This window comes from Vipera berus (assembly GCF_964194415.1).
Source record: "Vipera berus genome assembly, chromosome: Z".
NCBI classification, from domain to species: Eukaryota; Metazoa; Chordata; class Lepidosauria; order Squamata; family Viperidae; genus Vipera; species Vipera berus.
The window spans coordinates 28,508,967-28,522,999 of record NC_138205.1 but is presented as its reverse complement, the minus strand read 5'-3'; the positions used below and the strand labels follow the sequence as shown (position 1 = coordinate 28,522,999).

Sequence of the window (14,033 nt, the reverse complement as noted above, 5' to 3'; positions counted from 1 at the left end):
CTGGCAGGTAAACTCAATGGGTAATCTGGATTTGGCTAACAGCTATGCAGTTCTCTTATCAAGTGCAGTAACTCGCTTAATAATCATGACAAGAAAGGTTGTAAAATCAGGTGAAATTCTGGTTCTAATTGTGGTGGTAAGAAGCTCCCTGTATCAAGCGAGGCATGTTTGTATTTCTGCAAAATGGCCAGCAGATAGCAGTGTTCACTTACTCATTGAGAATGTTTCTTTTTTCATCAATGCTAGCCCACATTGCACAGGTAATAGGATTCAGATTTGTCTGTTGAATTATCTTTACAGGGAAAAAGTCTTCAGTACTTTTAGAATGGAATCTTTCATATCTCCCTTGTAGGGAAATGCATAAGTGTAACTTTTTTAACTTTGGTTCTTGTGACAGTAATGATGAAATAGTCTGAAATTATGTGTTACATTGATGAAGTAAAAGAGGGCATTAACGGGCAGCAGGAAAGTAAAATAGAGATTAGAGAAGATATTAATTTTTCCCTCAAAAAGGGACATTTCTTTTCAATAGATCTATTCAGTTCAGGGAGGGTGGGAGTTGTGGGCCTGGGTCCTCTTTTATCAATTAGGTTTTGCCTCTTCCTTCTCCTTAAAATTCCAGTGCTATTGGCTGTGGTTGAGTGACAGGTAGAAAAGAGTTCTTTCTTAAAAGTTACACTGAAGCATTCCATGGCTTCTATGGCTTTTGGGTCTTTTATGTTTTGTCTCTAAGCCAATTCTCACTTCTCCTGCTTGCTTTCTCTCTTTCTGGCAGGCCAGTTTATACCGAGGAGGATGCAATCGCTTCACTCCATACTGAAGGACCAAGCACTGGGGCTGAGCAACCAGGAGGTGGCATGGATGATGGGATCCCATGCTGAGAACCTTGTCTCTCTGTGTGTGGGTGTGTATGAGTCTGTGTATGAAGGAGAGAATTAGACCATTGATGTGGATATCTCCCACCCACCAGTACAATACCCTGGGGACTGTTCAGGAATTTTCCTTGAGCCCATAAGAATTTTTAGCATTATTTACAATTCAGGCCTCTTCTGTATCTTCTGGGTGGGTAAAGACTAGCAGGTGGGCAGCACACAAAATAACAAAATGCAGATCAAATGGCAGATACGCAACCATAGCCAAGTCATGGGTCTTGAGACCCATAGGTATCCTATTTCAGTTAGACTGTGGGGAACCAAGTTTGGGACTTGGTAACTCCATTTTATTTCTTGGATATCCAAAAATTCTCCAACCGTTTAATTGGCTTCCAGTCTCTGTACTGGATCTGGTGCATTTTAAATCTGGATTGAGGCTCTTATAATTGTTACAGCCTCAGATAAGGAACTCTGGGATGGAAGAAGCACCACAGTTTCACCTGATCAAATATTCAAACACTGTAAAGTAATTGATTTCCAAACTTGGGGGTGTGTGTCAAAACAATAGATTTACACAGTTTACGCTTAACACAGTTTCCCCAGGAAACTTGGGAACTATTATGGAAATTGCTGAAAATAGTCCAAACCCTCTCATGTTACACTTCCCACAGTTCTTGAGTGAGAAGGCAGAGTAGTTTTCCAGCTGACCTCTGAAGGTGACATGGAACAAGAGTGGAAAATAAGCCACTCTCTTGAGATCATTGTATTCCAGCTCCAGTCATCTCTGGCCGTCGACTGGGAATTATCTGGAAGAGACCCTCTAGAGGGTCATGTGGTCCCTTGTCACTTAGATTCTTTTATAGTTCTCTGCTTTCTCCCCTCATTGCCTATCCTTTTCCTTCACCTTGACTGCTCTTTTATATTGTGCTCCTTCATGCTAGCTCTCGTCTATCTTTGTGTGTGTGTGTGTGTGTGCTTTCTTGCATTTCCAATCTGCTTTGGGTATCAGCTCAGTAACAGAAACAAGGCTCTTATTTTCTGTAAAAATGAAAATCAAGTTTTTGCTTACAAATGTTCCCTATTTTTATCCAGTTAAGAAAATATGTCAACTCATTTCGGATATCCTTCCCCCCACCCACCCACACACACACACAGAGGCCATGTGTGTGAAGAAACAGTTCTGTTTGCAGGAATGACACATAGCTTTACTTGCCTCAAGAGAACACAGCCTTATCCAAGAGGCAACTACTAAACAAACAGGCAGTGCTTTTTTCATAGTTCTTCAATGCTTCTCCAGTGCAGAATCTTTTTTTTTTGTCTGAATTGAAAAGCAAACTGCTCCCATCTCCCTATTTTCAACTGACTGGGCTGGCAAAAAGAAGCATCCTTCATTCATATTAAGGGCACAGGCTTGCTTGATAGGAGCCAAGCCAGCTGTGTGGCTTTGCCTTCAAACATTTTGTCATTGTTTCAGTATGTCCAGCATGCATCAGCTGAAGCACACATCTGCTTAAACTTAGGCCGGCCATTTTGCAGCAGCACAGTATATGGAAAAGCATGCCTATGTACAGTATATGCATTGTACTTGATGACATCCACCATTGCACCAAGTTTTCAACGTTTTTTGGAAATAATAACAATACAAACTTTTGCACTGCAATTTGTGCACTTAAAAAGACATGTCTAATATATTTTGGTATGCTCCTCTCTTAACCACCTGATTTTAATCTTCTAGTTTTACCAGGACTGATTGATAAATATAGAACAATGAATGGGGAAGAGTTATTATTTTTTATATTAAAATGTGAACGTTTTAGCTGGAATACAAATAAATACTGTATTTGTGGATATACAGGAAAGATCAACAAATTAGTAATACTGGAAACTTGAAAGTCACTGATTGGGAAGTTTACATTCCCTGACATATATGCTGATATAGATATATACACAGGCATGAGTGTTATTGAAACATTTCTTTTTTTAAAGAAATATATTTAACCATCATTTTCTCCTAAAGGCTGTTATCCCAAAGCAGAGTCTATTTCTGTTTGTGGCAATTTTGCTTCACTGTATTTCTGAATTTATGTTGCGGTGCCTCTCAAGTTCATAATGCAATATCTCAGGGAAAAACTTCTCTATATAGATGCTTGTTCTTCTTTCTGCTGTTTCCACATTACTGTAATAAAATTCTGGTTCTGGCTAATTTCTGTTACTCTGCCTCTTCTTCTTTCTTTTCCTCCATCTCTTTTTCTATTGCTGCATCCTTGCTCTTTCCCTTATTTAGAATGATGCTCTCTTCGCTTCCATCAGGGAGGTGGGGAGGGGATGGTGTCACGGTAGGGGCTTTCTGAAATGGGCAGGCTAAGATTGGAAATAGGCATTAATTTGGGGAAATGTGGATGAAAACAGAGAAAAGGCTAATTTTATTTTTAAAGCTGCCGAACAGTTTAGATAATGGTGATGGCAGAACAAAATAAACATGTAACCTGTGAGAAGCAATGCATTTCTCAAGGTGTCTCCTAAAACCCATCCCTGCTCCTATTTAAAAATATTTGGCTGCTACTGCTCTTTGAAGACAGGAAATCCAATATAATAGTAAAATCGGGTGAATCTTTGCTATTTTTAGAATGGTCTCTCATGAAGCCATTATGTAGTGCTGTGTTGTTGTTTTTTGCTGTATCTGTGTGTTGCCTTGAGCACCCCAAGACTCTGAATGTTGTCTTTTGATGAATCACGTTTCTAGCCTCTGTAGCTGTAAAGTTTGAACTTAGTGGGCAATTTTGGCTGAAATCTTAGTAAGCATAAAAATAAGAAGAAATGACCTAATTATTAATCAGATTCATATTCTGGCCAACTCCCAACCACTCTGGATACCTTACAAAAAATAAAATAAGGAAAATACAATAGTAACCAGTTGGAGAATTATGTGTATTTACACACAAACACACACACACACACAGGGAGAGAGAGGGAGAGAGAGAGATTAAAAGAATCAAAGTTGGGTTTTTTCTACTTGACCCAATTCACTATCCCCAAAAGCGAGTGGAGTATATCCATGACTTTGATCTGAAGTGCTATAAATGTGATATGAAGTGCTGCTGTTTCTGATTCCACAGCCTACGTTCCCCCTCCTAACATGCTGCTTTTCCTAAACTAATATTTTGTCTCACCCTATTTAAGAATGCCTTTTCTTAGTAGTATCGCAGGCTAAACTAAGTTCTCTTGTCTTACTAGAATTTATTTCATCTCAATGCTGTTGAAAGGCTGATCTTTCTCTTAGAACCCCTGTCTATGTTTCTAAAAAATTATTTCTCCAGCACAGTCACCCCTATTAAAGAAAGGGCCCCCCAAACAGTGGGTCTTTTGCATCTTGAGTTAACTGACTGCAGCAAAAATCTATTGCAGTTCAACTTACTGGTTATAGCTATTAAAGATGCAGGAGCCCGCCCTTCTTTTGTACCTGGCTATCGTAGTACAGACTAGCTATAGGAATGAGAAATAGTTTGTGTTAGGTTTTTCCCCTCCTGTGCTCATTTTGAATTGGGAGGGCATTCTTGATACCTGGTGTTCTCCCATATGCAGGCTAAAATGAGCACAGGGGCACATAGTCCCTTCTGTCCTCTGGATTTTTCCCTCACATTGCTACATGTGCAGATCAGCATCACAAATGAGATTCAGGATGTTTTAAAGGCGTTACTGGAACAGAAATGCCACAAACCTCTGACATTTATTTCTGCATAAATGAGCATCGGGCGGATATTTGAAAAAAGGGACTCCTTACATTTAGAAATGCATTTTTGTGGTGACAGAGAATAAATTTCTATTTCCTTTGGCAATCTGGTTCTGCTCCAATGTTATAGTTTGAACTTCTTTGCATGCCTTTGCTTTCCATTAAGTTTTGCTCACCCTGAGGCCACATCACCTCATTCTTTGCTTTCCTCCACAGCTTCGTTCCTCTAATGCAGGGGTGTCAAACTCAATTTCACTGAGGGCCGCATCAGCATTGCAGTTGCCCTCAGGGGGCCGGGTGGGTATGGCCAGGGTGGGCGTGGCCTACTGGGTGGGCGTGGCCAGAGTGCGTATGGCCTGCTGGGTGGGCGTGGCCAGCTCTACATTATTCGCATCAAGGATGCCTATGGAGGGCCTGGGCAGGAGTGGGACAGATCTGAGGGTCTCTGGCAGGAGGAGGGTCTCTGGGCCAGGGCCCAGGCAGTGGGGGCCGTTCCCTCACTATTTCCAGGATGGCTTTGTGGGCCGCATGAAACCACTTCGCGGGCCGGATCCGGCCCCCGGGCCTTGTGTTTGACATGTCTGCTCTAATGGTTTACTCTTGTACTTTTTTCCCCCTCTCTTTCGTCTCTTACTGTTTTCCTATAGCTTTGTCTCTTTCCTTATTTTCATGCTTTCTGTCTGTGTGCGTAGATTCCCACCACTTTTTTGCTTCTTTTCCTTGTCCAGCTGAGGTTTAAATTAGAAAAAGCACAGGATAGACATGGGTGGTTGGCTATAAGAAGAAGAGCAAGTAGCCTAACCTTTCCCTTCTTTTCTTTTTCTTTTTCTTTTTTTTTTTGCTGCAAACTGTCTGGTGCCCCCCCCCCGACTCAGGAGGGGATTTTCCTTCGCCTGCAGAACGAGAGCCCATCTTAAAATGAGAGATTTTTTCCCCCACCAAGTCAGCTTTTGAATGGGAACAACATTTTTTGCAGTTTCTTCCTCAGATCCTTTCTTTTCCCAGTCTTATTTGGCTCACAGCCTCCCCAGGTAAAGTTTTTTTTTTAAAAAAAGGGATAGAAAGATATGTGCGACTGTGACTGGCTTCTTCCATCACGTTTTGAGATCAAGAAGGAAATCATATTGGCAGCAGCAGGTTTTTTTTTTCCCCTTCTCATTTTATCGCTTATAATCCCCAGTCAAGGGTTCATAAAATTCCCATGTTAATCCATCAAATTAAACCACGGTTTGCTTAGCCACAGTTTATTTAACTAACTACAATTGGCTCAGTTCATACAACATATGGACAAACAAAGCTTCATTTACAATGTGTTTTGCACAACAACAAAGATCAGGCAAAACAAATTCTGCTGTGGTTCTGAGCTACTTCTGGTTTGATCCTCAGCTTCTTGGAGTTTAGCTGCACTCTTTCTCTTCTCTGTGTGTTCTTTGACTGTTTGCCCCAGTGCAGATTCTTTCTATTTTGGCTCTTTGCTTTCTTCTTCTTTGCTTTCCTTTGCTCTTTTCTTCTTGTGCATGTGTACTTTTTTGCTCGCTAGCTGACTTTTCCCTCTATAGCTTCATTTCTGCATGCATTTTTGGGTGAATTATTAGATTTGGTATATACAATATACCTAATTATAACTCTGTTAACTGCTGTATGAAAGAATGAGACTGTCTTCTGTTCATCTTGGGACCCTGTTGCTAAACCTGGAACTCTCAGCATTTATAAGTTGTGATGCTGTTTGAACGGGATTGGGAGTTGTAATCCAACAAAAAAGGGCTATAAATTCTCCAATCCGTTTTAGAGCTAAGCAACTTCGAATACTTCCTTTCTTGCCTAAATGCTTCCAGTCTTGGAGCAGGTTTTTCCTGTAGTTCATAAGAATAATCAGGAACTAAAAACGAAGGCAAGAAGTCATTTTTCATTGCACCAGATTTAAATTACCCTGGAAATATACTTGTAGCATGTTTCTCGTTCTCTTTCTAGATTTGCTATATGCTATCCAGCCTGCTTCTCACTGAAGTCTTCTTTCTTCTTCAGCTTCCTTTTTTTTTTGTCTTCTGCCTTCTTGCCTTTTCTTTGTTTCCTCTCTAATATTCAGGAATCTCCTCTTTTTCTTGATTCCATATTTGTTTCTTTTGTTCCTCTTATTTAGCAAAAGCCCGGTGTAGAATGCTGCACCCACTTTACATGCATTGGCCAGATCCTACCATCCTTAAGCCATGTCCTTACTTGCACCTAAACATGATACAACGTGCCCTGATGGTATCTTCTACCTGCCCCATTTTACAGCTTTTGACAAAACAAGACAGAACTAGTGTCTATTGATGCGAGTATTTATAATTTAATGTTAGGAATCTGATGTGCTTGCATAAGAAGTAGCAGCACTTATACTGTTTAAAATTGAAGACATGGAGAGATTACAAAACAAGATATTTCCTGCCTGAATGCTTACAATCTAATATTGTTTCTCACAGAAGAAGAAAAGGTAGTGGGAGGAAACATATTTAAGGATTTTTTTTTCCTGCAAAAATCTCAAACCACACAAATCTCAGTGGAATTAGGAGAAACTTAGGTGCGGCTATGTATGTTTCAGTTGAACTGAAGCTGTGGCTTTGTCTTCATCTCTTCCCCTTGTTCATCTCCATGAATGAGACAGGCATAAGTAATGCATAATTGTACTAGTGTTCACGTTCTGTTCCCACCCCCACCCCCCTTTTGGCACCCCATCAAGTGCAGCCTCAAATTGTGGGAAATCTGTCATGTTACTTTGGAAGGAAGCCAGATGTTTGGTATGAGCAGGAAGAAAGGCAACAGGCAGAATAGAGACAGAAAGAACCAGTTTTATGCCAAGATAGCTTTCTGCTGCTTCACAGCTTGAGGGATAGCATTACAACTCAACAATGGGGAAAGACCTACTCTCAGTTCAGTGGGAAACAATTTAAGCCTGTCTCACTCATACCCTGGGGACAAGATGGAGGCAGCATCATGTGGATCTGGTATACACAGAGGCAAAAAAAGATGTTACCAAAACAAGTTTGGTAACTGACTCACTGATCTTTCTTTTCTCCCTCTTGCTTAGGCTGAATCATCATCTCTTACGCTCTCTAGTTTCTTGACTGGCCTGCTCCATTGAATGTTTGCTATCTTTTTGCAATTTTCTTCTTGCTGCTTCTTTTTCTCTAAGTCAGGCTTTTTGCATTATTTAAACTACTCATCCATGTTACTGTAAAGAGAGAGAGGAAGCAATTTTGGTTATCATGAAGAAAGAGCAAAAAATAAATAATCCCCCATCTTATCTTCATGTTCTTCTGCAGAACTCTTCCATTGCCTCTGGTTCAGTTCCCGTATTAAAGTAAGCCAACTGTGAAAAGTCTTCCAAGACCAGAGAATGTGGGAAGAGACAGCAAAGCAAGATGAATATCATACTTGCTTCTTTGTGTTCTGTTTAATAGGAAGCAGACACCATCATTCCTCACAAATGAGAGGGTGGATTGAACAAAGAAATTTCTATCTTGTCTGGTTGTAGTTGCTGTGCTGGACTTGCCTGCCTCACATTTTTGCATGCTTTATTCCTTCTCTTTTTCTGAGTTGTGCTTCTTCTCATGTTTCTTTTCTTCCTCTGTGTGGTTTGTTGGATCTATCAGTGATCCAACAAATAAAATAAATAGTCAAAGGACACAGTCATGGATCCTTCCTTCCTTTTTTTATTTCTCATTTACACTTCAGCTCTGAGGAGGGAGAGCATTATTTTCTGATTGGACAGTACAAGGCAAAATATGGTCCATCTTCTGTGAAACAGCAATAACAAATTTCATGGAAGTCAACATTGACTAATCATTAGGAGAAGATCTCCAAATCCCACTCTTAGACCAAAGTAAGGTGGTCAGTATCCCCTTCCTCATCCTTGTTTTTCTACTTCCTTAATCTTGTAAGTATTATGAAAAACAGTAGCACTATGTGTACTCTTACATGTGTCCGCTGCCTCTCTTCCCCTTGAAAGATGCAGTCCAGTAGCTAAGAGCAAGGCAATGGTTGTGCTTCACAGTACTGCTCAATTTCTAAAAGCAATTCCCCCATTTGCTAACTGAGAACAACTGGAATTGTAGTCCCAACACCTTTTAAAGGTGTTACATTTGATAGCCCAATAAGTACTACGCTATTTTTACCTATTTCTTTTTCATTATTCTTTTCTATTCACACAATTTTGTCCCTTTACCTCTGCAACACTATGTATGTACTTTCTTCTTTGGCACACTTGTCTTGCTTGCTTCTTCTTTCTTATCTCTTAAAGCCTTTCCACCATTTGCTTATCATGAGTTCTCTAAGGATGTTCTAATCAATTCTGTCACTTAATTGAGAAGCAGCTGCAAGCAGATATTTCTTTTCTGCTCTGTTGCTATGCAGCTTTTGTGCTATTATCAAGCTACCAATGCTGAATCAGGACTAAAGTATTTTTGTTAATTTGCAGAAAATTACTTGCATTTAAAATGTTCCTATATATAGAATCTACATACAGCCCATGTATTTTCTTGCCTTGCCTGCCTTTTCTTCTCTTCACCCTCCCTGAACCCTGCACTTAGTTCTGCACTGATTTTTCCCCCCAAGACTTTTTCATGCATAAAGCACTTGTCTGCTTTAAATCATCTCTTTAATAAAACCAGCATTGTCTGGAATCTATATTTTCAAAAACCTTTTGATCGTTTTCTTTCAGTAACTGCATTCATACATTTATGTTGAACAGCTGTGATGTGCTTTTTAATATTGTGTAATACTGTGCTTTTCCCTTTTTTACTCTAGCTTTATTTGTCCAACCATCTGCACTCTTGTTTGTTTTTTTCATTCTCATTTATCTTGCATTTTTTTCAAGGGTTATCCTCAACTTTTTCCTGCAATGTAGGAACTATTTTTAGAATTGGTACTATCTTTTTTTTCTCTTTTGCTTCCTCTCTTTTATTTCCTTTTTCTTGTTCTCTTCTTTCCATTTTTTTCATTATCTTCCTTATTAATGCAACAATGAGGGAGGGAACCAGTGACGAGTGAATTAAATAATTAAATTAAATTAAATTAAATTAAATTAAATTAAATTAAATTAAATTAAATTTTGATTAGGAGTAGAGAATAGGATTAGCATCAACTTAATAGTGAATCTGAATTTAATCAATAAAAACAACTTATTCTCTGTTAACTCTTCTGTTTCCATTTTCTGCTTTTCTCTAATGTGTCCTAAGCCATTTCTCCTCCTCTAACCCAATGCCTTCTCTTTGCTTTTGCTCAATTTCCTTTCCTTTCCTCTCCTTTTTCCTTTATCTCCTTTTTCTTTTCTTTCTCCTCCTTTCTCCTTATCTTTTTTTCTTTCCTTTTTCTCCCAACCTTTACATACTAATGAAATAAGAGTTGAATGGCCTTGTTTAGTGGCCAAATCCTTATGAACTTTCTAATTTACCCATTTTGCTTACTCCAGTTCCTGACCTTTGCTATAAAATTTCTATCTCTTGTTTATTCACTTTCTTCTGCTCTGTTCATGCACATTTCTCGTTCTTATTACTATATTTCTTTTCCTTTGCACTGACTCTTCATGCTTACCTGTTTTTGTTTGTGCTTTCATAGAGACTGTGCTTTCCTCTCTCTACCCTTCTTCTCTTTGTCCTTTGTCTCTCTTCTCTCTGTTGATTCCATTCCATTTCTCAACCTTTCTACACCCGTGTATCTTTTTGGCTTTATTCATCCCAGAGCTATGGCAACACTCCAATTAAATCATTTTGGTTTGTGGGCTTTACAGACGTAGAGGCCATTATAATATAACATGCATTATTTCAATTTCTGCAGCATATAAAAAGGCTAACTACTCAGACTTTGAGGACATCTTACCTATAGTACTATCTTGGTGGTGATCCTGTTCCAATGGCCAAGGGCTCTAAAGACATAATTGGTGTATTCGTACTTGTGAATCTTAAGGCTAGTTGAGCTTTTGTATGACCACAGGCTATGAGCCATTGAGCACAGTCTACTTGAAGTATTTGGATGCTAATGTTAATCCTTTTATTTTCTGATACTCGCCTATTTTTTCCTATTATTCTCTTTTTTCCCTGCTTCCATGTCCTCTTTCCTTCCCATCAAGATATCTGTATTGCAGTATTGACATGTATTCTCCAATTTACACTGTTTCAATCAATCTGGTGATGTTAGACTTTTTTTAGCAATCATGAAATAATAAGCAGCAGGGGTTTTGTGCAATAAGCTACAGTCTGATACTCTTCCATACAGTAAAACTCTGATCTAGATGAGAGAAAATAGTCAGATGGGTCTGCTTTTAGTCTGCATTGATAATATTTGTCAATACAGGATGATATTTATGGAGGTGCCCATTTTGTTTCTTCTGTCCCCACCCTAAATTTAACAAGGCAGGAACATCTGAGATTTACTGTACCTACAGATTATAACATTTATTAATATTGTAGTGGTATTCTCATTATTGTCTATGTACATGGGCTGCCTTCTCTATTAGATAAATTGCTTTTCAGCAGAAATTGCTTGGAATAGGATATTTATTGGCTAACTGCTCTATCAGTCACAAAGTCTTGTCTCCCATTTTTTTGAAACAAACAAAAATAAGAAAATACTTAAAGAGTATAATTAAATAAACAATATGTGTGTATATATGTATGTAAGAGCTAACAAAAGACTTGCACATTTTAAATTAGGAAAAGCAAAGCTCACTCATACTGTCACCATATTTCCATTCACAGAGCTGTTTATATACAGGCAAAGACTATAATCACCTTGTGAAATGTATAAATAGATAAACATTTGCAAACATTTTTTTAAAAAAAGCTTATGTACATAGTAACTCAGCTGTTCTTGCCAAACAATACCTAATCACTACATCACAGGAATACACAGGTACACTGCAAATTTGCATTGTGAATCCCATGGTATGCATGAGAGAACAGGTGGATATTAATTATTTATTTCAGTAATTCTCTACATCAGATTTTGTGTTGCTACATCACTATGTTTCCAAGAGAAAAACATTTTAAGGATTGGAAATCACAAGAATAAACATCACAGTGTATTCCGCATACAAAGTAGGTCCCAGAGTGTGACTTACTGTCCTATTTTTTATTTAAAATGCTAATTATTGTTCAATATTTTCAAATAGTGTGTGTCTTGTATTTCTAATAAAATGGATTTTCATTTCATTAATGTTTGCTTTTTTCCCCATCTCAGAGTAATATCATGCTTACTTTAATTCTTCAGGAAGTATAATTTCACTTATTTCAGAGGGCTTGATTTCCTTGGAATGACATGGCACAAGAAGAGTATTTATAATAATTGCATTTGTGAACAAGTAAACTAATTGTAAGCATAAAGTTCAAAGCCATTAATATTCCAAAGGAAACCTGCAAGAAATTTAATCTCATCAAAAAACAAACAAACCAGGATTCCCAATGCACTTGGGTGACTCAGACTCAGCTTTTTGATATTGTATGCTTCTGAATTTGTTTTAGGACTGATCCTACATTATTAAATGTTTGCAGAAGTTAAGTTTATAACTCAAGTCTGATTTATTTGAAACTGCAAAACAATTGTTTTCCTTTTTATCACTGAAGTTTTGTGGTGTGGGTGGTTTGTCTTCTCCTTGATGGAAATGTATGTTTTGCCCCACTTCCTAAGCTCAAACTGACCAATATTCTCCTCTTCGCTACTAGAGATTCATTATTTTATACCTGCAGTTTATTTCTTCCTGCATTAATAGTTTATAATTTCTCTTCCTGACTCCCCTTCCTATTCTGACTTCCAAACCTAAATAAAATCATGATCACAGTTATTGAGGAAAATGCTTGTTGGCAAATTGGGCAAAATGCTATCACTTCATGTTCATACTTCACAGGGATTTTTAAACACAACACAGGACTGGCTGATGTTCTTGGTTAGCTTTTTTAAAAATTTAATCTTCCCTTGCACAGCATCTTCTTATAGCAACTTCTGGGGTTATCTTTGGTTCATTTTTTATATGTACAAACAAAAAAAAACCCTACAAGCATTCTGAAAAATATGGATCAGGATATGTGAGCAGTATCAATTTATTTCCTTGTGAGGTAGAGGAAGAGATTATTTTTGTTATTTTGTGATTGCTTAGGACAAAATGGTGATTGGATGACATTCTCTGCATTCTCCTTTAGAAGGAAAGCAGGAGAATGCAGAGTACCTCATAGGGTCCCTTGGATACGGGTATCCAGAAGGAAGAGGACCGTGGGGTGAATTCAAACTGCATTGTAAGGTTTTTGTGTTGGACTCATTAGGAGGGGAGGAAGGGCGGAAAAATTTTCTTGGCATACACTTTTTTCCTCCCAAGCTTGACAACCCTAATGTCCCAAAGGGGAGTTTAATAATCAGTTAAGATCTATCGTAACCAGTGTTTTTTTGTAAAAGAAAAAGGTGCCGGAACTCATACATGTCATACAACCCGCCTTGCCTACCCTACAAGGTTCCATCCAAAAAAGGTGCCGGAACTCCGTTCTGAGCATTCTATGACAAAAAAAGCCCTGATCGTAACTATTTTTTTGGGTGAGTGTTCATAACTACATTTCCAAATTACTATTCTTGCACAGCAAAAACATTATAGTACATTATTTGTTATAGTTATTTTGAGTACAAGTCAGATACATAATAAAATATAGAAGAATTAAGATTTGCTAAAAACATCTGTCCAATTACAGCTGTTTGATTTTAGTCATATGTTCTGTTTGCCTGTTGTACCAGTTGAAATAATCCTTTCTTCAGGCCTGCACATTTATTCTAGTTAGTAGGGAAGCTGCAGTTGCTGAATAGGTACAGAAAAGCAGCCAGGGAAAATAAGGAATTATTTAAAAATAATAATGGAGTTAGAAAGGTCTTGAGGAGTCATAAGGGGTCAAGGCTGAAATCTGAAAAATTCTTATTAATTTCATTAAGTTGTATGGCCCTTTAAAATATACTGAACCATCTCTGTTAACATTAACAGCAGCAAGGATTCAATATATTTTTATTGAAAAATATTTTGGATTCTGTTTTTTGAAAACCAACTTATTCTTTCATATTCATATTCTAAATCATAGGAATATGCCTGGTGTCTAGAATAATTTCACAAACATAGTATTTAATTCAAATTGGAAAAAATTCTTGGGCTATTCTCTTATTCATGGTATTGTGTGCCACACTGAAAAATTTTAGAGTTCAAATCTTTAATGTATAATTTAAACTATTGCTATTAATAGATTTTTTAATAGCTTGAGTTTTGAATTATTGAATTTGTGTTTTTAGCTTAAACAGGGACACAGAATTTAATTTAATAGATGTGAAATATATGAGCTTCTAATGATGCAGTAAAATATATGACAATTCATATTGGTTACTTACCAAATATATTTATTTATACCTGTTTATTATATTTGTGTCATCCT

General features: G+C 37.7%; 1 protein-coding gene across 1 annotated transcript in view; it reads left to right on the top strand.

Annotated features, from left to right (window-relative positions):
* LOC308678247 (RNA binding protein fox-1 homolog 1-like) overlaps positions 1 to 8,474 on the top strand; it is a 44,229-nt gene extending 35,755 nt beyond the window's left edge. Inside the window, exon 12 of the mRNA XM_081345312.1 lies at positions 776 to 8,474. Coding sequence (XP_081201438.1) covers positions 776 to 820 — 45 coding nt within the window. The 3' untranslated portion in view covers positions 821 to 8,474. The remainder of the gene's footprint in view (positions 1 to 775) is intronic.
* The last annotated feature ends 5,559 nt before the right edge of the window (positions 8,475 to 14,033 follow it).